Source organism: Nelumbo lutea, chromosome 7 (genome assembly GCF_056320005.1).
Source record: "Nelumbo lutea isolate HS-2025 chromosome 7, American lotus-T2T, whole genome shotgun sequence".
Lineage (NCBI taxonomy): Eukaryota > Viridiplantae > Streptophyta > Magnoliopsida > Proteales > Nelumbonaceae > Nelumbo > Nelumbo lutea.
Window position 1 is genome coordinate 13,281,014 of NC_142690.1, and position 22,785 is coordinate 13,303,798.

General features: G+C 40.1%; 1 protein-coding gene across 1 annotated transcript in view; it reads right to left on the reverse strand.

The window, feature by feature from the left end:
* The window catches only part of LOC148845185 (signal peptide peptidase), a 28,497-nt gene that overhangs the window by 487 nt on the left and 5,225 nt on the right, over nt 1–22,785 (reverse strand). Inside the window, exons 4-11 of the mRNA XM_088953520.1 lie at nt 22,143–22,294; nt 21,935–22,020; nt 20,002–20,129; nt 4,453–4,503; nt 3,409–3,495; nt 3,196–3,265; nt 1,453–1,589; nt 1,131–1,208 (exon numbers count right to left, since the gene is read on the reverse strand). Coding sequence (XP_088809646.1) covers nt 1,131–1,208; nt 1,453–1,589; nt 3,196–3,265; nt 3,409–3,495; nt 4,453–4,503; nt 20,002–20,129; nt 21,935–22,020; nt 22,143–22,294 — 789 coding nt within the window. The remainder of the gene's footprint in view (nt 1–1,130; nt 1,209–1,452; nt 1,590–3,195; nt 3,266–3,408; nt 3,496–4,452; nt 4,504–20,001; nt 20,130–21,934; nt 22,021–22,142; nt 22,295–22,785) is intronic.

Consider the following 22,785-nt stretch of genomic DNA (forward strand, 5'->3'; position numbering starts at 1 on the left):
AAAACTGGATTAAAACAAGAATATTTTCCTCAGTATAAAGCAATCTAACTTGTACAGCATCAAGAAATCACTTTACATCTTTTGGGCAGAAGCCTGGAAGTAAACCCTCATTCGCTTGTTTTTTTTTTTGACAAAATTCCAGAAGTATTGGTTTTGAGCGGAACATTGCTTGGTGTGATGGTTAAAATCTCTAGTTGACAAGCATGTAAACACAGATTCTAGTCTGAATTGCTATTTCGTGCAAAATATAGTGGTGGTTAGGTCTGTATTAAGTCCACTCCTCCCAAGACCGATAATTAGGACCAGACCTTTTTAGGAAATAAATTGTATCAGTAACAAAAACTGATATTCTGACAATAAAAACTCGGAGGATTAGTTTTGAAAAGTTCTGACAATAAAATCTGGTAAAACAGTAACCCTATACCCAAGACCAAATAGTTCAGATAAGGCTCCATGGGATTGATCTTCATGTAGTTAGCTCTGATCTTCATCATGTAGTTAGCTCTGTGTTTCCCAAAATGTCAATGTCTACTGTTCATACTTATCAATCATAACATCCTAACCACTAACCAGTTACCCACTTGCCCACCCAGAGTAGAAATTCAGCTGGAGGACATCACAACAAAGATAGGATGAATCGATTCAATGCAGCCAGAGGCCCAGAGCTTAACTTTGAACAAAAAAATTGAGCCAGTAAAAAAACCTCCCACTGGGACCTTGGTCTAGGAAGACCAGAAATTGAGCTCAATCAATAATCAATATAGCCACAAACTGGTCCAAAAGCAGCATCAGTATAACAGACATGTAGATGTAGTTTTCCACAAAGCAAGTATCTACCCAGGGCAACCAAATCAATGGTAACAGAAAAGAAAGAAACAAAGAGAAAGAAACTTCTAAGGTACTTGTAAAGAATGATCCACCATTATGATCCAACACCTTATTGATATTTCATGGGCATGGCTTAAGGCCTAAGGACATAAACAATTGTAAGCTGGTATGCTATGGCTTGTAAATACTATTATCACATCTTAGTGCGTGGATAGAAATGTTGCAGATAAGTAAGTCAAGGTAAATAGAGTTAAAAGAATAAAAAGATTAACAGATGAAAAACATATAGGTGTAGAACAAACCGGCTTGACTTCCCCATTCCAAATGCAATGAATAGCCACAAATCCAATAACGGCTGGTACAATATACAGAAGCGCAGGCTGAAAGCACAAAGAGAAAAACTGTAAGATAATAGACGGCAGAATAAAAGTTCATCCCACCCCCACCCAACCACCCCCAGTCCCTTCTATGGGTACAAAAGGATGCTCATCATTTGATACAGAATATTTAAGAATGTATTAGGCCATGTCCTTTGATTAAGGATAAATTGAATATGGAATTCAAAAGCTAAAATAATTCAAAAATATAACAGAAAAATGAAGAAAACGGATCTATACAAGTTACCTGTGCAGCTTGAAACCAGTTCATCACAATAATTGTTAGAATTAGACCAACTGTGTATCCAAAAAATGCACTCCTGAAATAACGGTTCTCTTTCCCTCTAGATACATCAAAACGCAATGCCAGTGCAACAAATATACCTTTAGGAAGGTGAAAAACAAGAGTAAATGTTAACAAAGTTTTCCTCTTTTCATCTTACTGAATATGAAACCAAAATCTAATCACTAAAAGCACATTAGAATCAACTAAGCACGACTAAGGTGTAGACTCAGCATTTTAGAATTTTAAATAGTGAAGGGCAATATTAAGTTCAAAAGTAACATGCCTAAACCAATTAAGGTTATACTTTTTTTTGGTAATTCCAATTAAGGTTATGAATGACCACAAAGTTATAAAACTTTGCAAATAGTATGGCTGATTACCCATCTATTTGTATTACTTTTTAGTAATGATAAACATAAAATAAATCTATAAACAATAAGGACAACAGTACTTCTAAACTAAAAGGACAAAAATAAGTGTAACCATCACGATGCATATAGGACAAAAGGTTTCCTAATCAGGTCACAAGTAGGAAGATTTCTTACCCAACGTCACTTATTTTTAACATGGACTAATCATTGGCTGATCCAATGATTAGTTCATCAGATTGCAGGTCCCTTAATTTAGATTAGCCCACAAGTCCACTCCCTTGGTCCGTATCAGCTCTATGCATAATCTTGCATTGGCAGTTTACTTGATTAATTTATTCATTCACACAATTCTTCTATTTAAAAAGAAATAAAGGAGGTAGAGGAAAAAACAAGGAAAAAACAGGGAGGTAGAGGAAAAAATGTACTAGTAACCCATCGCTGTCCAAAAACGGTGGTCCAACAAAATAAAGAAAAAGAAAATGTACCAAGGGAATTATCCAAGAGTGGTCCATACTTTGGTAATTGGCACCACGTGTGAATTTTAAAATAAGCTCACCCATATTCAAAAATGCATGGTGTGAGGGGTGCTCATCAATCCAAATCCTACCGCAATCTACGTACATTCCTAATTTCCTAATGCATGGGCTCTTTCAAATGTCAAAATGCTTTTTTTCTGTTCAAGGAAGGCTAACCACTTGGACCACAACAGCATTGCAACATCCAGGTGACAAGGCATGGAGCAGTAAGAGTATCTTTCTGCTGTTCAAACCGAGTAGCAATTATGATACTAGGAGTGCAACTTGGGCCGGCATGGTTGAGCATTTCATAAAATTTGAAGGGGCATGGACAGATGGACTATAAGGGCCCAGGTAGATGCAGTGGAAATTCTTCAAATTAGGTACCAATCTGCACCCTAGCACCAACAGGAAAAAAAGACTGATCTTACTAAATTGAAAATGCTTCTACACTGTAGAAGCATGCAACTAGATTGTCCTTTAAAAAAGGCCATTACCCAATATTGGTCCCAGCTATCTAGGGTCTTGGGAGTAAACTGGGCAAGGTCTAACCTTTGGCATTTTTTTCACACAAAGTAGCCACACTCAGGCTCAAACCATGTGCTCACTCTTGCCAGACCGAGATTTTACAATTACCAACAAGATTGCCCTTTACAATCATCAAATAAATCCTAGATTGTCCTTCATCTACATGAGGTTTAGCTAAATTTAGCCCAAACATCTGTGGTAGCAGACCTCTGAGGAAAGAACATTTCAAATTGTTCTGAAAAGCATGATTCAAATGCATTGGCAGCAAACATAAGACTTGAATGACTTACCAGGGATTACAATGTCACCAAGTCCAAGCATGGAATACGGCCGTGCAGAATCTGCTGTTGGGAACAAAAGCTATAGAGAAGGAACAGGAACATGCAATTAGATAAAGCAATCCAATAGCACTTTCATTTTTTTATTATAGATAAAATAAATTAAATATTCAACAGCATTTACAGGTTTGGAAGTGATGGTTTCAAGTACTTAGAAGAACTGACCTTTATTGGGGCATCAAAAGATTTTGCAACACTAACCATCACAGGAGTAAAGAAGACCCAAAAGATATCATATACGAAGAGTCCAGCCTGTAATTGCAGAAATAAATGGCAAATACAATTATAACGAATTATCTTTAAGAGAAAACATGGAAATGCATGCATAAGAGCAAAAAAGGAAAAGGAAGTGGAAAACTATCTCATTGACTAAACAATAATGGTAACTTCATGGACAACTAAGATAAAGCAATACCCTTCAAATAAGAAATTCAGTCAACAATTTAACCAGAAAATGAAGAAAAGAACCAACCATTATAGAGAAAACAAAGGAATTGAAACAGATAGAAACAACCAACATTGGGGAACAGCTCAAAAAAGGTCAAGCATAAATTCTGCACAGTCGCATAACCAAATCGAGATAGAATGTGCATAACTAGTCTCCCATATGGCTCTTAACTACACCAACCAGCAGACCCAGAAACCCCAATAATAAACACCCAAATGCAGTGTGATTCTCTCATGAACATCCTGATAGCATTAACTCAATTACATAGATCATATCATTTAATCAATAATTCTGTGAATATTGTTAAAGATTTCTCAACCAAATAGCAACAAAATCTTCATTCTAGCTTCCAAATTTCAGTAATTTTGAAAATCTTCCTTAGAATTTATTGTACCAATTTTTTCCATATAACATATTATTATATATGGCACAAAAAGGATACGAAGGCCAGGCTGTTGTTAATTGAAGATTAAAACAGGGTATATATTAAAACCAAATGCTCTCCAAAAAAGCATTCTCAAATCTCAATAACTTACATAACCAAGACAATATTAAGATATATGAAGAATGGTGACAAACGAGATGATGAAACATATTCAACATATTGTGCATGGCTGGTTAAGAGGGAGTATCACATTCAATCACTGCAAATAAGTAACCGAATATATCATATTCAACATATATCTGTGTGTGTGTGTTTCCAGTTCTTAAAAGCAGACAAATGACTCAATGAACATGTAACCGAATACCCAGGTTCTTACCAAGAGAATGGCACCAGTTTTAAATGATCCAAGAGAAAGCATTTCAATACCCTGAGGAACAATTTTATAAACACCAATTAGATAGCATATATCAATTGCTCTATTGAACCAAATGCAAGAAACTGAAAATAATGAAGCATACCCAAACCAAAGACGACCAGGCAATACCAAAATGATCCAGAAGATAATTAAATGGTTAGCCATATACAGTATTGCCATCAAGATTGATATCAAAAAAATTTTTTTTGATGAATAAAGATTGATATTTTTTATTTTAGATTGGTATCAAAATTAAACATATGATCAAGAATCATCAATGGGAGAAACATTGAGAATATTAGCCATTCTTAAATGCCTAACCATCAATGTTCAGGGAACCAACCAATCAATGAATGATGGATGTAAGGATAATGCACAAGCTTGTTTTTCTTATTATTAATAAAATATCTTTGATAGTTACTGATAAAAAAATGGATATAGGAACAATAAGAAGACTGGAAGAACATTAAGTTTTACTGATGTTGATGATGAAGAAATTGATACTAATGTAAAACCAAATTAACATCAATATCCTGCAGTAAAAAAGAGTGATAAAATGATATTTCTGAAACTCAAAGGTTTGCCCAGACTCAACCCTTATTAGGTAGCTACCGGTACAGAAGGGTGGAAAAATTCTTTCGGCTACTCTGGAAAAAGATACGAAGCGGTTCTGAAGAGGAACAAGAGAGGCTGGTTTTTCACAGTTTAAGAACACTTTGGCATTAAAGAAAAGCAGATGATTTGCATGCCTCAAGGTCTGAGGAAACAAGGGTGGGCCTCCTTTGCTGGCAGTCTTCAATCTTTCCTCTTGAAAGTTGAGAGTGAGGCAGCAGAAGAATCACCGAAAGGAAGCAACTCCTCCTCCCAGTGGTTACCTAACACCAACCTGGACCAGACCCCCATCTGTCAAGAAGTAATGGTAGCAAGCTCAACCGTACGTTGGAGATTAACAGTTAAAGAATGGAGGAAAATTTGGGAGCAAAGAATGGTTCTAACAGTTGAAAGGGAAGTAAAGGACTGGACAAAAATCCTAGATGCAGTGGCACAAAAGTTAAAGTTGGAAGGTGATGCTATACTATTGCCTTTCTCTGAGAAGAAAGCTATCCTGGAAGTTGACGTTCAGAAGTGGAGCTTCAACACGATACAGATCGATGGTGGATTGGTACAGATACAAAAATGGATCCCAATCTGTAATGAAATCGAACCAGAAGAAGGTAGCTTTCGGATTAAGTTGCTAGAACTTCATTTTCACCTCTGGAATGAAACAACTTTTGAAAAAATAGCAAAAACCTTGGGTGGAGTAGTGTTGGAGATAAACTAGAGGAGCTTGCGAGCAGTGGAACTTAGAGTTGCAGGATTGAAACCAGAACAAGTGCCCCGTTCGATTGAGATATGCTCGGATGGTGCCTGGAACAAAGTTTGGATAGCCTCAGAAGCTGAAGCGTCGCTTTGGGGAAGACGAACAGCTGAAAAGGGAGATGCTGAGGTGGCCGGTTGGAGTACACGTGGCTTTCAGGGGCTGAAGAAGACTGGTACAATGAAAACAGAAGGGAAACAGTCGCAGGAGGTTAACCAGTCCCAAAGCACTCCATTTAAAGCAATTAATTCAATTTTTTTTTGAACTAAAGACTTTTGGCTATGGTCGACAGTCCTAAGCTGATGTGGCAAGAAGGGGTTTGGGTTCGGATGGTAATAACCAGGGCGCACACTCTGAGCTGGTTCGAAGATTGGGTGAGCCAGATAGCATAAACACTCTTAGAGACCCACGGGAAAGAAAGAGGGAGATGATAGATGAAAAATACCATCTATCCCATCTATCATCTTCCAAAACTGCACTGGCCGAACTGGAACAAAAGGAAAAATGCCGAACAGAGAGAGAAACTCGATCTCTATGTTGGGTCCCTCGACTGGGTGTTAAGGAACAGGAAAGTAGGGCAGCAGATCCCCCTAATCCGCGCTATCTGAGGGACAAGAAAGAAGAGAGGGATGTAGAAGACCAAGGGTGGATAAGCTGTGGTTCAGACAGTGACTTTGAGGAGGAGAGTTCAGACGACATCTCAAGTTTTGGAAGCTTGGAAGATGATCGATCTCAAGAGGACCATAACAGGGAGTCCCTAAACTTGGACCTATTCCATGGAGATTTGATGGGAGCACAAGAAGGGAACGAGGAGGCAGAGATGCACAACACAGAGGCTGAAAACAGAGAGACTCACAATCAAAGAGGTGGGGGGCAATTCTGGTTCCCAGAACTTGAAAAGCCTCTCTCAAGCGCTAGTGTTGTACGGAAAACCGAGGTGTTAGCTGACGTTAACCCAGAACTGAGCAAGAATACATCACAGAGTAGTAAACAATTGGGTAAGGGGAGCAGTCGTGAAAACAGAATGACGTGGAATATTTCCCTCCAAAACAAGGAGACAGAAAACTCCAATTTTGACACACAGGGCTTGACAACCATCTGTCCGCCTACAATCCCAACTCCCTTTGCCCAGCCGAACCCAGGTAACCCTGCTAACCCTGTTCATTTAGCTTTTGCTACTGATGCGGTTTCTGTTTCTGTTGTTCCAGATTCCATTCCCAGTCCAGTCTCAGAAGCCCATGAGAAGGAGGCCACACTGAGTCCTCAAGGAAAGAAGGGGGGAGAGGTGAGGATGGAAGGAACTTTAAGGGAAGAAAGAATATGGGGAACCATTGAGAGCATAATGGGTGAAATCGAGAAAAATAAGCTACAAAGGAGAGTTACAAATGGGTCTGAGCTGGTGTGCAATGAGGAGGAGGAGGAGGTTAGAATGGAGGAGAGGACTAGTTATGGAAAGAACATAAATGAAAAAGGGAAGGAGACCAGGAAGGATGATTTGATAGCTGAATTTGTTGGAAAGCTGGGGTGTAAGCTAAAGAATCTAAATGATCTTAAAGTTTCCCTAATAAAAAGAAAGGAGGAGAGCAAGATTAAGAAAAGAAAATTGAGTGAAGTGGAGAGATTAAAGAGAGATATCGAGGGGATAATAAGTTTGGGGTGAGAGGGGATAGAAGGAAAGGATTCAAATAGATATCTGGTGGTTTTTTAGGGTTAATTCTAAAGTTGGGATGAGAATTCTAAGCTGGAATGTGAGGGGATTGGGTAATGCAAGGAAGAGAGCAACTATCAAAGAAGTAATTAGGAAGTTCAATCCAGATGTAGCGTTAATCCAGGAGTCCAAGAGAATGGACTTTGATAGTAGATGGGCAAGAAGTGTCTAGAGTTCTAAAGGGATAAAGTGGGTGGCTACTCCATCTTGGGGAGCCTCAGGTGGGATCATAACATTGTGGAAGGAAGATGTGGTGGTAGGTTTGGAAGAACTGATAGGGGATCATTCAATTTCTATGAAATTTAGGCAGGTGGAAGATGGTTTTGAATGGGTACTAACAAAGGTATATGGCCCCAATGACTATAGGAAGAGGAAGAGGTTATGGGAAGAATTGAGTGATATTAGGGGCCTATGGAAAGGACCTTGGTGGGTGTTTTAAGGAATTCCCAATCCAAAGCAATATCTACACTTGGTCCAACCCAATCTGCTCTAAGTTAGATAGATTCTTGTTCTCAACAGATTGGGAGGAGCATTGGGGAACCTAAATTCTAGAGCACTCCCTAGACTCACTTCAGACCATTGGCCTATAGTGTTGTGTAAGAAGGACTTTAAGAGGAGGTGGACCTGCTCCCTTTAGGTTTGAGAATATGTGGTTGATCCATCCGGGATTCATAGAGAAGATCAAAGAATGGTGGGAACAATACAATCCATCAGTTGAATGGGAGGGGATGAGATTCCACAAAAAGATTCAATTCCTAAAATCTCAAATAAAGGAGTGGAACCGTCTGGAATTTGGAAGAGTGGAGGAAAGAAAGAAGATTTTAATTGAGCAAACTGAGGAACTGGACTTGAAGGAGGAAAGGTGTTGAGACACAAGTAAAGGGAATACAAGTGTACAAGAAAAGGCAATGTCAGCCTTTAAGTAATGTAACTGGCAACCAACCACTAGAACAAACTAAATAACAAGCTGGACAAGTGGAGAGGCTGATATAACAGAATTGTAACAGAAGTGTATAAATAAGGAAAGGAAGCCAGACAAGGAATTATTGATTTTGGGAATACAATCTCTCTCCCTCTCTCTCTTTCTTTCTTCTTTCTCTCTCTCTCGTTCAGGAGGCTGGATTCCTCAAAAAAGTCCCTGAGTTAGGCAGTTCCTAACAAGTTGGTATCAGAGCCAAGATGCCAAGCACAAGGTTGTCCACGATGGAGAACAGGGTCGACAACGTGGAAGGAGAAATGCAAAGATTATCGACTGACGTCAAAGAAATCAAAGAAAGCTTTGCATCCTTGCTTGAACTAGAACATACACCACCAGCACTGATTCGGGAAGGGCAGGAAGAATGCAGTGACACCAGTCATCGAAGCGGATCAAGAACGGCAAGAATCGAGTTTCCCGTCTTCGCAAGGGGAGATCCCACATTCTGGCTTCCGCGAACAGAAAGATATTTCGATTACCACGATATGCAAGGACCTGATCGTGTTCCATTAGCTTCCGCACACCTAGAAGGAGAGGCGATCACCCGGTACCAGTGGTACCGGCGACGGCACCCAAGAGCCACATGGTTGGACTTCATCGATGCCTTAACCATGAGATTTGGTCTCGACCTTTGAAAACTATGATGAAAGCCTCGCTAAGCTACGACATACTGGCTCCGTCCAAGATTATCAGATGACATTTGAAAGGTTAGCTGTGTGCGTGCAAGGGTGGCCAGAAAATGCACTTGTCAGCAGTTTTGTTGGTGGACTCAGGGAAGAATTGCGGCTGGAGGTGAAAGCCATGCATCCCACCACCGTTCTTGACGCAGCAACCTTAGCTCAACTCCATGAAGACAAACTGAATCAAGCAAGGAGAACTAATCGACCTTTGGGAGCTGCGGTCAGACCAGATATACCGAATCCAGAACAAGGTATCTTGGGTAAACCGGAGTCCAAACCAGGAGTAGGAATCACGGGCAAGGACGCCAACTCTGGTTCAGGCCCCAGCTCAGCCAAGAGGTTAACTTGGGCTAAGATGCAAGCCCGACGGAAAAAGGGCCTTTGTTATGCATGTGGAGACAAATTCGGACTGGGCCATCACTGTAAGATCCCGCAAGTTCTCTTCCTTCAAACCGAAACCGAAAACGTTAAGCAATCAACAGACATTGAAGAGCCAGTGCACAACCAAGAATGGGGGCAATGGACAAAGGAATACCCGGAAGTATCCCTGCAAACCTTGACCGGCCTTGCTTCCTCTCAAACTATGAGTAACCGGACTGGTACAAGGGTGCCATGTGTCGGTTCTGATAGACAGTGGCAGCATTCTCAATTTCATTACCCAAACATTGGTCAGACAACTAGGGATTCCGGTCCAAACATGTACAGCATTCCGGGTGCACGTAGCTAATGGGAGCAACTTGGTGTGCGACAGTACGTGCACAGGATTAAAGATGAAGATACAAAGGCACGAGTTCAAGGTAGATCTACATCCCCTGAAAATTAGTGGAGCATATGTAGTTCTCGGAGTCCAATGGTTAAGGCAACTAGGGCCGGTGATATGTGATTGGGCCCGTCTCACCATGGATTTTCAAGTGGGCAGCTCAGATGCATATTCAAGGACAGTTGTCCAAGGGTCCAGGACCCATTAGTCTCGCCACCCTAAGAAAACAGGCAGCAAACCCAGCCCACATCATTTTAATGCAGATAGACTCCCACGGGAACGGCCCAATTCTAGCCCAAGGAAGTAATTCTAGCAAATCCGAAGAAGCCCACATACAACTACAGTCGCTACTTCAAAAGTTTTTAGTGATCTTCCAAGAGCCTAAGGAACTACTACCGAAACGTGCCCATGATCATTGCATTCCATTGCTGCCCGGAACGGCACCCACAAATGTAAGGCCCTATCGTTACCCCTATTTTCAGAAACTAGAGATTGAGAGACAAGTGCAAGATATGCTTGATAAAAAAATTATACAACCCAACCAAAGCCCATTCTCCTCACCGGTATAACTTGTGAAAAAGAAGGATGGGACATGGCGGTTTTGTATAGACTATAGGGCCCTGAACAACATTACTATAAAGGATCGATTTCCCATACCAGTAATCGATGAACTACTAGATGAACTCGGCAGAGCCACCATATTCTCTAAACTAGACCTGAGATCGGGATATCATCAAATTCGGGTCCATGAGGGTGACATCCATAAGACTGCCTTTACACAAGGGGCATTATGAATTTTTGGTCATGTCGTTTGGGTTGACCAATGTGCCAGCTATGTTCCAAGCACTTATGAATGACATATTTCAACCCCATTTGCGCAAATTTATACTCGTTTTTTTTATGATATACTTGTATATAGCGCTACATGGGACGAACACCTAGTACATCTACAAATCACCTTGGAACTACTAAGGACTCATAAACTCTTTGCAAAGGAGTCAAAGTGCGCATTTGGACAGACGCAAGTACACTACTTAGGGCACGTAGTCGAAAACGACATTGTAGCAGCAGACCTAGAAAAGATCTCAAGCATGATAGATTGGCCCCAACCTCAAAATGTTAAGGAGTTACGGGGCTTCTTGGGTCTAACAGGGTACTACCGGCAATTCATCAGAGGGTATGGACTAATTGTTGCCCCCTTGACAAGTTTACTTAAGAAGAATGGTTTCTATTGGACTAGGGAGGCCCAACAGGCCTTCGAGATGCTCAAAACAATTGTCTCGTCTCCACCGACGCTCGCACTTCCAGACTTCTCAAAGGACTTCATCATTGAATGTGGTGCGTCAAGCCAAGGAGTAGGTGCGGTCCTCATGCAAGAAGAAAGGCCACTAGCGTTTTTCAGCAAAGCAATGATAGCACAGAAATGGGCCAAGTCAATATACGAACGTGAACTGATAGCAACTATTCTCGCAGTTCGGAGGAGGCGGCCCTACCTTCTAGGGAGGAGGTTCATCATACGAACTGACCACCATAGCCTGAAATTTCTGTTGGAGCAGTCCGTACTATCCCCAGAACGGCAGCGATGGATAGCCAAATTACTCGGCTACGATTATGTCATTAAATACAAGGCAGGGCACACTAACAAGGTGGCGGATGCACTGTCACGCCAACCACAACTATTTCCATTACTTCTCACGGGTCCAACATGTTCCATCATGAGTCAGTTAAGGGAAGAAGCTGAAAGACACCCACAACTGAACAAGCTGCGTTCACAGGTCCAAGAGGACCCTACTAGCCACCCAGGGTACACAGTGCAGAATAACTTGTTGTATAAACGCCAAATGGTGATACACAGTGCAGAATAACTTGTTGTTGTATAAACACCGAATAGTGATACCACAGGATTCAGCCCATATTCAGTAGCTTCTGGAAGTGTTCCACTCATCACCAGCAGAAGGACACTCAGGGATTTTGCGCATTTACAAGAGACTAGCCACCCAATTCCACTAGAAAGGCACGTGGAATTCGGTCCAGAAATTCATAGCCGCATGCGTCATTTGCCAGAATAACAAGGCTAATACCCAGTCTCCAGCAGGACTGCTACAACCACTCCTAATTCTTACACAAGTGTAGGCGGATATATCCATGGACTTCATAACGGGGTTTCCCCTTTCCTATGGCAAGTCCGTCATTCTTGTAGTGGTTGATAGATTCACCAAATACTGCCATTTTCTCCCTCTTTCCCACCCCTTTACAGCTTCAATGGTGGCTGAGATTTTTACTAAGGAGGTGGCACGACTGCATGGTACCCCTAACTCTATTGTCTCAGACCACGACCCAATTTTTATGAGTCGTTTATGGGCAGAACTTTTTCGACTACAAGGAGTGAAACTCTTCAAATCTACCAACTACCATCCTCAAACAAATGGGCAAACTAAGGTGGTCAACCGGAGTTTGGAAACCTATCTAAGGTGCTATGCAGGGGATAGGCCACGTCAGTGGCTCAAGTGGCTTCATTGGGCGGAATGGTGGTACAATACCAATATCACAATGCAGCAGGAATGACTCCCTTCCGGGCTCTATAATGGATGGGACCCACCTCCCCTACTCCCATATGAGAAAGGGTCTACAGCAATAGCAGCAGTGGAACACCAACTCCTCTAGCGAGATTGGGTGTTACAAGATCTCAAATCCCACCTCCGTCGAGACCAACAATGGATGGCGGACTCTTACAACAGAAAGCATAGGCTGGTCCAGCACCAGATTGGGGAGCAAGTCTTCCTTAAACTACAACCATACAAGCAAGTTTCAGTAGCAGGCCACAGGTGGAACAAACTGAGCCCAAGGTACTACGGCCCATTTCGGATTGTGGAACGCATTGGGTTTGTGGCATACAAGCTTGACCTTCTAGCAATATTAAAATTGCACCCTGTATTCCATGTATCTCTATTAAAGAAATGGCCAGAAACAGGAGCAGTAACAACAACCACCCTCCCATCATTCTCGAAAGATGGCCAAGTTCAAACTAAGCCCACCTAGATAACAGATTTCAGGTGGATATGCAAAGGGAATCACATCGAACCAGAGGCATTGGTGGTATGGTCAGGTCTCCCGCTTGAGGATGCAACTTGGGAACCTTACTTGGACTTACAGAATAGATTTCCACATCTTGACCTTGAGGGCAAGGTCACTTTCAAGGGAGGAGGGACTGTTGAGACACAAATAAAGGGAATACAAGTGTACAAGAAAAAGTCACATCAGCAATGTAACTGACAGCCAACCACTAGAACAAACTAAATAACAAACTGGACAAGTGGAGAGGCTGATATAATAGAATTGTAACAGAAGTGTATAAGGAAACGAAACCAGAAGAGGAATTATTGATTTTGGGAATACAATCTCTCCCTCTCTCTCTCTCTCTCTCTCTCTCTCTCTCTCTCTCTCTCTCTCTCTCCCCCTCTCTCTCTCTCGTTTAGGAGGCAAGCTTCCTCGAAAAAGCCCCTGAATTAGGCAGTTCCTAACAAAAGGAGTTCTTTTGGAGAAGAAGACAAAGGACTGAGATGGAGGGTTAGAGAGCAGTTGGAGGACCTCTTATTGCAGGAAGAGATAAGTTGGAGACAAAAGTCTAGATGTAAATGGTTGAAGGAGGGAGACAGAAACACTAGATTTTTTCACTCTGTAGCAAACACTAGAAGAAGGAAAAATATCATTTCTAAGCTAGAAGTTGATGGAATTGTTCTTTCCCAACCAGCAGAAATAGCAGAGGCTTTTGCAACCCATTTTAAATCAATTGTTACAAGGCCTCTAAATGAGAGGATTTGGGTGGAGGGGATGGAATGGCCAACTCTTAGTTTAGAAACCAAAGTGGGGTTAGAGAAAAACTTTGACTTAGAGGAGATAAAGAAAGGAGTATTTTCAATGGATAGAACGAAAGCTCCAGGCCCAGATGGATTTACAATGGAATTTTATTAGGATTGTTGGGATATTGTGAAGAAGGACCTAGTGTTGGTTTTTTGAGGAGTTCCACAGGAGGGAATCATTAATCAGGGTTTAAACTCCACATTTATTGCATTGGTCCCTAAGAAGAAAGAGGTATCACATCCAAGGGATTTCAGGCTGATTAGTTTGGTGAATAGTCTGTACAAGATAATTGCAAAAGTCTTGTCTCTAAAAATTAAGAAAGTTCTTCCAGCCATTATCACACCCAATCAAGGAGATTTTGTGAAGGCAAGGCAGATCACTGATCAAATTTTGATTGCAAATGAGAGCTTAGAGAATTTTAGGAAATCCAAGAAAAAGGGAGTGGTTTGCAAACTAGACTTAGAGAAGGCTTATGACCTAGTTGACTAGTCCTTCTTGGTGGAGGTAATGAAAAGTTTTGGTTTTGGAGACAGATGGTGTAGATGGATCTGGGGTTGTATCAGGAGTTGCCATTACTCGATATTGGTGAATGGAACTGCGGTGGATTTCTTTCCAGCCATGAGAGGAATAAGACAAGGTGATCCGCTCTCCCCCTTTCTATTTACTCTGATTGTAGATGTCCTGGGGAGACTGATACATAGAGCTGATTCTAAAGACTTAATAAGAGGTTGGAGAGTCGGAAGGGGGTTAGTACCACTTACACACTTCCAGTTTGCAAATGACACAATCCTATTTTGTGAGGGTGGGGATATAAGATGGATCAGAAACCTAAAACTGACAATACAACTCTTTGAGTAGATGTCTAATCTTAAGTGAACTTCGATAAGAGTTGTGTGGTGGGAGTGAATTTGGAGGAAAGGGAAGTAAGTGATTGTGCAGGAGTGTTAGGGTGCGCTATCTCAAAGTGGCCTATCACTTATTTGGGCCTCCCCCTAGGAGATAACTCCAAGAATGAAAGCTTTTGGAACCTGCTAGTAGAGAGATTTGAGAAAAGGCTTGCTTCTTGGAGGAAAAATTATCTTTCTCTTGGGGGGAGAATCACCTTGATGTCTACCCTTTCCAACCTTCCTATTTACTTCATGTTAGTGTTTAAGATTCCTACAAAGGTCTCCAACAGGATAGAAAAATTAATGAAGGGTTTTTTATGGGAACCAGGAATGGAGAAGAAAGACTATAGGGTGAGGTAGGAAGTGGTAAATAGGAGCAAGAAGCTAGGGGGACTTGGGATTGGGAATATCAGGAAAAGGAACATGGCATTATTAGGGAAATGGTTGTGGAGATTCCCGTTGGAAAGGGACAAATTGTGGACGAAGATTGTGGCTAGCATACATGGGCTGCATGAGAATGACTGGGATCCTGGAATTTTGGCAATGACTACTGCTACATCCCCGTGGAAAGCCATTCATGATCTGCTTCCAGTTTTCTCCCCTTGGATCAGGTACGATTTGAACTCCGGTAATCGAATAAAATTTTGGGAGCAAATTTGGGTTGGGGACCTACCCCTGAAAGACCAATTTCCATCTTTGTTTGCTTTGTCAGATTTGAAAAATGAATTCATTTCCTCCTTGGTTCCTTCTGATTCTTCTTCTGGGTTTGGGTGGAATCTGGGGTTAAGAAGGGCAATAAGGGATACAGATTTGGGGTGTATGTCATCTTTGCTAACCATCCTTGAAAATGTTTTCTTGAACCCTAGTAAGGGAGACACCAGAATCTGGACCCCTTCTTCATCCGACTCTTTCTCTTGTGCTTCGTTTTTTGAGACATTAGTCCAACCTACTACTACGCTTGGGTTGTCATTCCTAGTTAAAGAGATTTGGAGCAAACCCATTCCTCCTCGAGTTGGTAGTTTTTGTTGGGAAATTTTCCTAGAAAGAGTTAACACAAATGACTTGATTCAAAGAAAGAAGCCCAACTACTGTTTACTTCCCAATAGGTGTATTCTTTGCAAAGCTGATGGGGAAACGGGTTATCATATTATGGTTACTTGTCCAGTTACTAAAACTATTTGGGAATGGGTGTTTTCCCTTTTTGGGTATACTTGGAATCCCCCCGTGAGTGTGCAATGCTTGTTCTCTCCTTTCTTTAGTTGGCCTAAGAGAAGGGAGAAGATTATGTGGAGAAGCATCAGGGCTGCAGTGTGTCGGTCAATATGGGAAGAAAGAAATTCACGAATTTTTCCAGATAAGGAAAGAACCACAGAAAACCTAACAGATTTGATACTTTCAAGGGTTGCTCATCGGGTGAGATCAATGGAGATGTTCTCTGAATTAACTATGGCAGACATGCTAAGAAAGTGGAAAGAGGTTGCTACTTCTGTTGTGTATAAAAGGAACTGTAGTCCCACTTGGACCCCCCCTCCTATCGGATTCATAAAACTGAATTTTGATGAATGTAGCTTAAGAAATCCAAGGCCCTCTGGGATAGGGGGTGTTTTCAGGAATGAGGGGTATATTACTGCCATGTTCTCTGGGCCAATTGGAGAGGGTGACTCTCTTAGAGCCGAAATTCTAGCAGTTCTTGAAGGAATCCAAAGAGCAAGAGAGTTAAGCATTAGATGCTTAGTGATTGAGGGGGACTCGAAGGTGGTGATTAGGTGGCAGAAAGGAGATATCAATGGCTTGCAGAGCTACAGCAATGAGAAGAAAAAATTTAATTGGTTGTGTAAGGACTTAGAGGTGCAATACAGCTGGGTGAAGAGGAGTACTAACTCAATGGCTGATGATGGGTTAGCTAAGCAAGGGGTGGCTAAGGATTCTTTGTTTTGGGCACACTTTTAGTTTTTTGTTGCCATTTTGATGTTGGGGAGTTAAGATAGTTTACCTCCCCGTTTTCAGTAATTAATTTTCACAAGTATTATTCACTAATAAAGATTTCTGTTATCGATCAAAAAAAAGTGGTAAAATGAGAAAAAAAAAGGTATGAAAAGTAAATAGAATATAAAAAGCTCGCATAAATAAAAGTAATCATACACAAAAATAGCTCTCAAGTGAGCTTATATCTGGCAAAACTTTAAGAAAAGCCATAAAGTGTCTGAAACTAGCTTGCCTTGCCACACCAATGGGAATAGAGAAGAAATAAAGAACATTTACCCTACTCTTGATTCGGCCTGAAGCTCAAATCCCCACAAAATTTTCTTTATTTTTATTGGACAGAAATTTTATTTATTATCTGAAAAAAGATGTAGAAAGAGCAAATCTTCCATCGAACAATGGAGAAGACAAAACCAGGCTGGCAGCCTAGCACAGGGCATATTGCGAGAACAAATTATAAAGGCAAACTACGGAGAAGACTTCCCAGTAACTTCAGTCCTTCTAATCATGGTCTTAAAAGTGCAAGGCACACGAAAAGTGCAAGGGCCTTCGGGTGCCCAGCATGCAAGGCAAGGCATGAGCCTTTTTGAAGCAAGCACAAATTTTTGAAAAACTTTTATATTTGAAAGGTGAAAATATAAAAGTTAAAGAAAACATATAAAGCATATTCAAAGTGAAAGCGTGGAAGTTAAAGCAAACATATATGGATTGTACCCAAGTGTTTCAAGCATGTGAAACTTGCAATCTGTTTATTTATCTCCTAATTGCACAACTTCAAGTGACTAGTGTATGTTAAACATCTTATATTCCTAATCATAACTGGTTGGCCCTCCACCTCCATAAAAGTCCCTTCAGGCAAGCCCAAACAAGTCCATGCAGGGGTTTGGGGCAGCTTACAGATTTTTGGGCTGTATGGGCTGGTTTTGTGATTTCAGTCATACTTCATTCTATTTTAGGATTACAGATCAGATATTGATTGTATTAGGGCCCAATTGGGAGGGATGGGCTGAAGATTCAGCTAAGCTTGTTCAGCTGCTTTGAAGCGCTCCAGATAAGCTATTCAAAGAAGCTGAAGCAGACAACCCTTCAAACAACTGACAGCTGATTTGATCTCTCCAGATTTTTCACCAAACAAAGTTTATAGACTATCCATGAGGGGCCCACCTCAGAAATCCAGAAGCCACTACTCTTCAGCCCTCTCAAATCGGCACTTACTGTTGTTTCTTCAGTGAAAACTTTGCTATTGAGATCCTATTGGCAAGAAATAAGGCTTCAGGCATTTGAAATGTACTTTTTGAAATGTATTTGTTTTTTGTTTATTTTAATAGACTATTACAGTCAAATATTAATAAAAGGTAATTAAAAGTTGACAAACTATTACAAAGGTGTAAAATAAGTTTGAATTTACAAAAACAAAAACAAAAAAGGCATACACTTGGGCTGAGACACAAGGCATACCAAGTGCACACCTTTTGAAAGGGATTCTGCTTGGGTTCAGGCAAGGCACATGTCTTAAAATGTGCCTCATTTGTGCATGGCTACACCTAGATGCACCTTTTAAAAAACCGCTTCTAATACCTCTTCTAGCTAGAGAGTTGGCCAAGGAATTAACTGATCAAGGTACTCATCATTTTTTTGATGAACGAGTAAAATTTTATTAAACCAGCAAATAAGAGTTACACGCAACCTATAGAAAGGCATGAGATGCGACATTTCAAGCTAGTTACAGAATTATAAGTATAAAAGAAATTACACAGAAGCCCAAAATAAAGTATCCCGGAGAACCCCTTGTTTTGCAAGTGAATCAGCCATTGAGTTTGCTGATCTGCCTACCCACTGAACTCTGATTGTCATATTCCTTGTTAACCATTTAACATTTTTGAGAAGATCTCCAAAACCCCAAATCACAGTGTCCGGATCCTTCAGCCAACCCATTGTCACCTGGGAATCCCCTTCAATGATTAGATGCTTTATGCCTAGCTGATTTGCAAGCTGGATTCCTTGTACAGCAGCAAGTAATTTGTCCCTTAACGAGTCTCCCACACCCGCAGGATGTGGGAATGCTATAAGTTTTACAGATTTTAAAACATCTAGGTACTCATCTGGACAAGATTTTTTTAAAACATATAATTTTACAAACCTTAAAAGTGTCAATGCTATAAGTATACTCTAGGAGTGTCCATGCAGTATCCTTGTCATTTCGGATACATATCAGGTCTGGCACTGGTACACACAGCATGTACAGGTATAAGGTACAACAAAAAGAAAAACCAAAAAATACGGCTGGAAGCCTAGTATAGAGAACTCACTCTCCAAAAACCAACCCCAGAGACTAGCCCTGCATTGCAGCTGCCCCACACAACTCTTCCCAGGATATAGCTTGTCTACTTAGAGGAACTTTTTTGGTAAGGATGAAAATTATATTATCAGAAGAATGGATCACCAAGAATTTTGTAGAGATCATGGGCCGAATGGGCCTTAGTTTCTTTGTGTTTCTTTAAGTTATGTTTATGACTTGTGTTAGTAGGTAGTGGGTCAAAGTTCTGGGCCTATGTTTCTCTTTTTTTATTGTTTTTTAATACTGTCTTTAGTGATGGACGCCCTACTAAGGGTACTCATGCAATTGTCTTTATTTTTTACAACAAGAGAATAAAAGAGTTCATTGGGGGCTGAAGAGAGGTTTGGAACTACTCTCTCTTCTTCTTTTTTCTTCCATCTTCCTCCATCACTTCTCTCTCTTCAATCTCCTTCTTTTCTCTTGTTTCTTTTCTTTTAATTCAGATTATTGCAGGTGTGATTTACAACTAATTTCAATATGGTAAAAACCATAGTTATAGTTAGGTAGATAAGTGTTGGTTTAATATCAAATGGATTTCCATACTGGTGCAAGGTATTAACATTGCCTAAGATGAGTTCCCTTTATCATGCATCAAAGGGGCTAATGAAAATGGAAAGCAAGCATAGATCCAAAAGAATTAATGCAAAGCATAAGTAAACAAGAATTGTTTTATCCCCAAACCACCAAAAAAACAACTATTTCCATAACCAGTTCATTAACCTTTCAATATCAATCAATGACTAAGTTTCAAAGCACAAGTAAAGAATAATTGTTTTATCCCCAAGGCCCAAACAAAAAAAAAAAAAAACTATCTTCATAACAAGTTCATTAACCTTTCAATATGATCAATCAGTGATTAAGTTTCTCTTCATATCAATTACTCAAGATGTCATCCCAACTATTTACCAACATGGAAAACATAATTCACAGGTAGTTAACTGATAAAGAGCATAACCAGACCTGAATGGAAAATGCCAACCCCAATATATTATTTGCCAGCCAATGCTTCTGTTTAGCATACCATACACAGAAAAAGGTTCCTGGGATTGCAGCTACAATCTGAGACCTTGTAAACTCTACCTCCACAGCTGTGTAAGAAAGGCACAAAGATAAACATCATTCTGCATCGTAAAGGTACAATCAGATGTCCACATATTAAAGGGCAACTAAAAGGATGAGAAAATGTATGCAGAGAGTGCACTAGTATATTGCCAAATACAGTGATTAAGAATAAGAAAACCAAATAGTTTACTATGACCAAGCCATGTGACAACTCAACAGACACTCTTTCCTTTCCAAAGGAAAAGGGAAAGTCAATGATGATAAGTGCTACTGCCCACTGCAAAAGATCCTCTTACCCAGACATCTATGGATGCACATTATGCATGTCAGACACTTCTATTTTTAATTTGAACTCCATGTCCAAGACCTTGTCCAGCTGTGTCTGGGTAATAGATACCTGGTGTCTTTATCACTTGGCACTAGGATAGAAAGAAAGTCATTTGTCTCTCTAGAAAAGTGGCTTTTAAAGTATATCCAGACTGCTAAAATTCCAAGTGATCAAGCAAGTAAACAGTTTTCAAAAAGTCAAAATGTGTATCTAAGCTCTAAAAAATTATTAGATTATGTTACCAATTGAGGTTCTTAAGAAGTTGGAGCAAGCAAGATAAAGGGCACAAATCATATTTGATATATTCTACAGCATTGATAGGATCAGCGAAATGTTCCATTGTAGAGCATAGTTGTCAAGGCGTCACCTAGGTGTTGCCTAGGCGACAAGGTGCCCTTTGAAGCTCGCCTAGCCTAATTGCCAAGCAGTTTTCTACTTCCTACTATAAAATATTTTTTTATTCATTATTTTTTTATATTATAATTATAAAATAGACATTATTAAACTAAAATAATCATTCTGTGTGTTTATATACTAATTTCTTTTTATTATTTTCTTATTTATTAGGGTTTAATCAACACAAATATTGCTGAATGTTGTATTGAACCCTCAAAGACTTAAAACCCGAACCAATAAGTAAGGAAAAACTTGAAATTTTATCTGATCAGCACATTTTCCTCTTTATATGCTCTTCTTCTTCTTCTTCTTCTTCTTCTTCTTCTTCTTCTTCTTCTTCTAATACTACTACCAATACTTTTTATTTTCTTCTTTTCCTATAACAAAAATAAGGGTTCAGCCCCTGTATTTTTTGAATTTTATTTTCCTTCTTCTTTTTCTTCTCATGAATATGTTGATTTTCTGTACTTTAATATGAAATGTATACTTTTCTTATGAAAATCACGAATAATTATTAAAGAAATATGATTATGGTACCTAGGGAACTACCCTAGGATCTATGTTTTTAACATAAAAAAAAAAAATCCATCACCTAGGCAACAAGGCGCCCCCCAGTCGCCTAGCCTCGCCTTGGCACCTTGAAAACTATGTTGTAGAGTATAGGACAATAACAGCCAGTGGCCCTATCATATAAAATCATTATGTGCACCAAATATCAATAATATCACCATGCTAATACAGGGTACATATCAATAAATATCACAGTATACTCTTAGTAATGCATGAGAATTTATGTGCACTCAATTTCATGCGTTAGAAATAGAGTACAGACAAGTAGTTTGTCATGCCATCAGGTGTTTGACAAAAGAATATGAAACCACAAATAGCTCCACAGTTCTGTGCATGGAATCATGCACACCAAGATTCAAGATTTTTGGGGAGAGAAATGATATATTCATTGCTATGCAAAACCAGTTTGTACAACAGGGGATGTATAGCAGACAGAAGAAAACAACACTCCCAAATAACCAAATAACTATTGGTATTAGGAAGAAGCTCATAATAAGCATTTGGAAGAACAAAGTGAAAAAGAAGGCAATCACATACAACGGAAATATGGAAGATGCAACTTAATGGAATCATCATTCCAATGTCTCGGAAGAAACCGCCTAATAGCAGGTAGCAATGTTGCACTGTGGAGGTGAAAAAACAAAGGAAATTAAACAATGAGGACAAAATAGAATTATAAGTCACATCTGACCCATATCAGAAAAAAAGGAAAATATATACTAGAATTTATGCAGAAAGAACATACGAAAGCGCAATGATTCCAAGTACAAAAAAGTAGCATGTCAGTACAGCATTGACCAAGTCTTTTGATAGGAACTTGAACAATAAGAACAGTGATAAGAGCATCGCACTTCCAACTAAGGGAAAGCGCACAGCATGTTCATGTGACATTGTCTCCTGCATGATTAGGCGAGTGAGATTAGATGGAAAATACAATAACATTTAACTGTAGACAAGAAAATAACACAGAAACAAACAAAATATACAAGTAGGATATATAGATCCAGGAGCTGATCCCTCATAATGAGCATAGCATCACACCCAACTTGGATGGATGCTTGTTGGAGCCACCCTGGTAAAGAGTCTAGAGTCTTTATGAGAGGTGATAGATCCAGGAGATGATCCCTCGTAATGAGCATAGCATCACACCCAACTTGGATGGATGCTGATGGGTCCAAGAGACTTGGCAAGACATAAGGTGCTGCTTCTCCAGGTTTTCATCCATCTATATAGTTTCCATGGGGTATAAGGGGCTCATCACCAGTTCACCAAGGGATAACTAGATTATTGAAGTGGATGAGGAGGAGGAGGAGGAGGAGGGGAGAGAGAGAGAGAGATTTCAGTAAAGACTTGGGTGGTCTTCAGCATGCTTCTAGAGAATTTGGAGG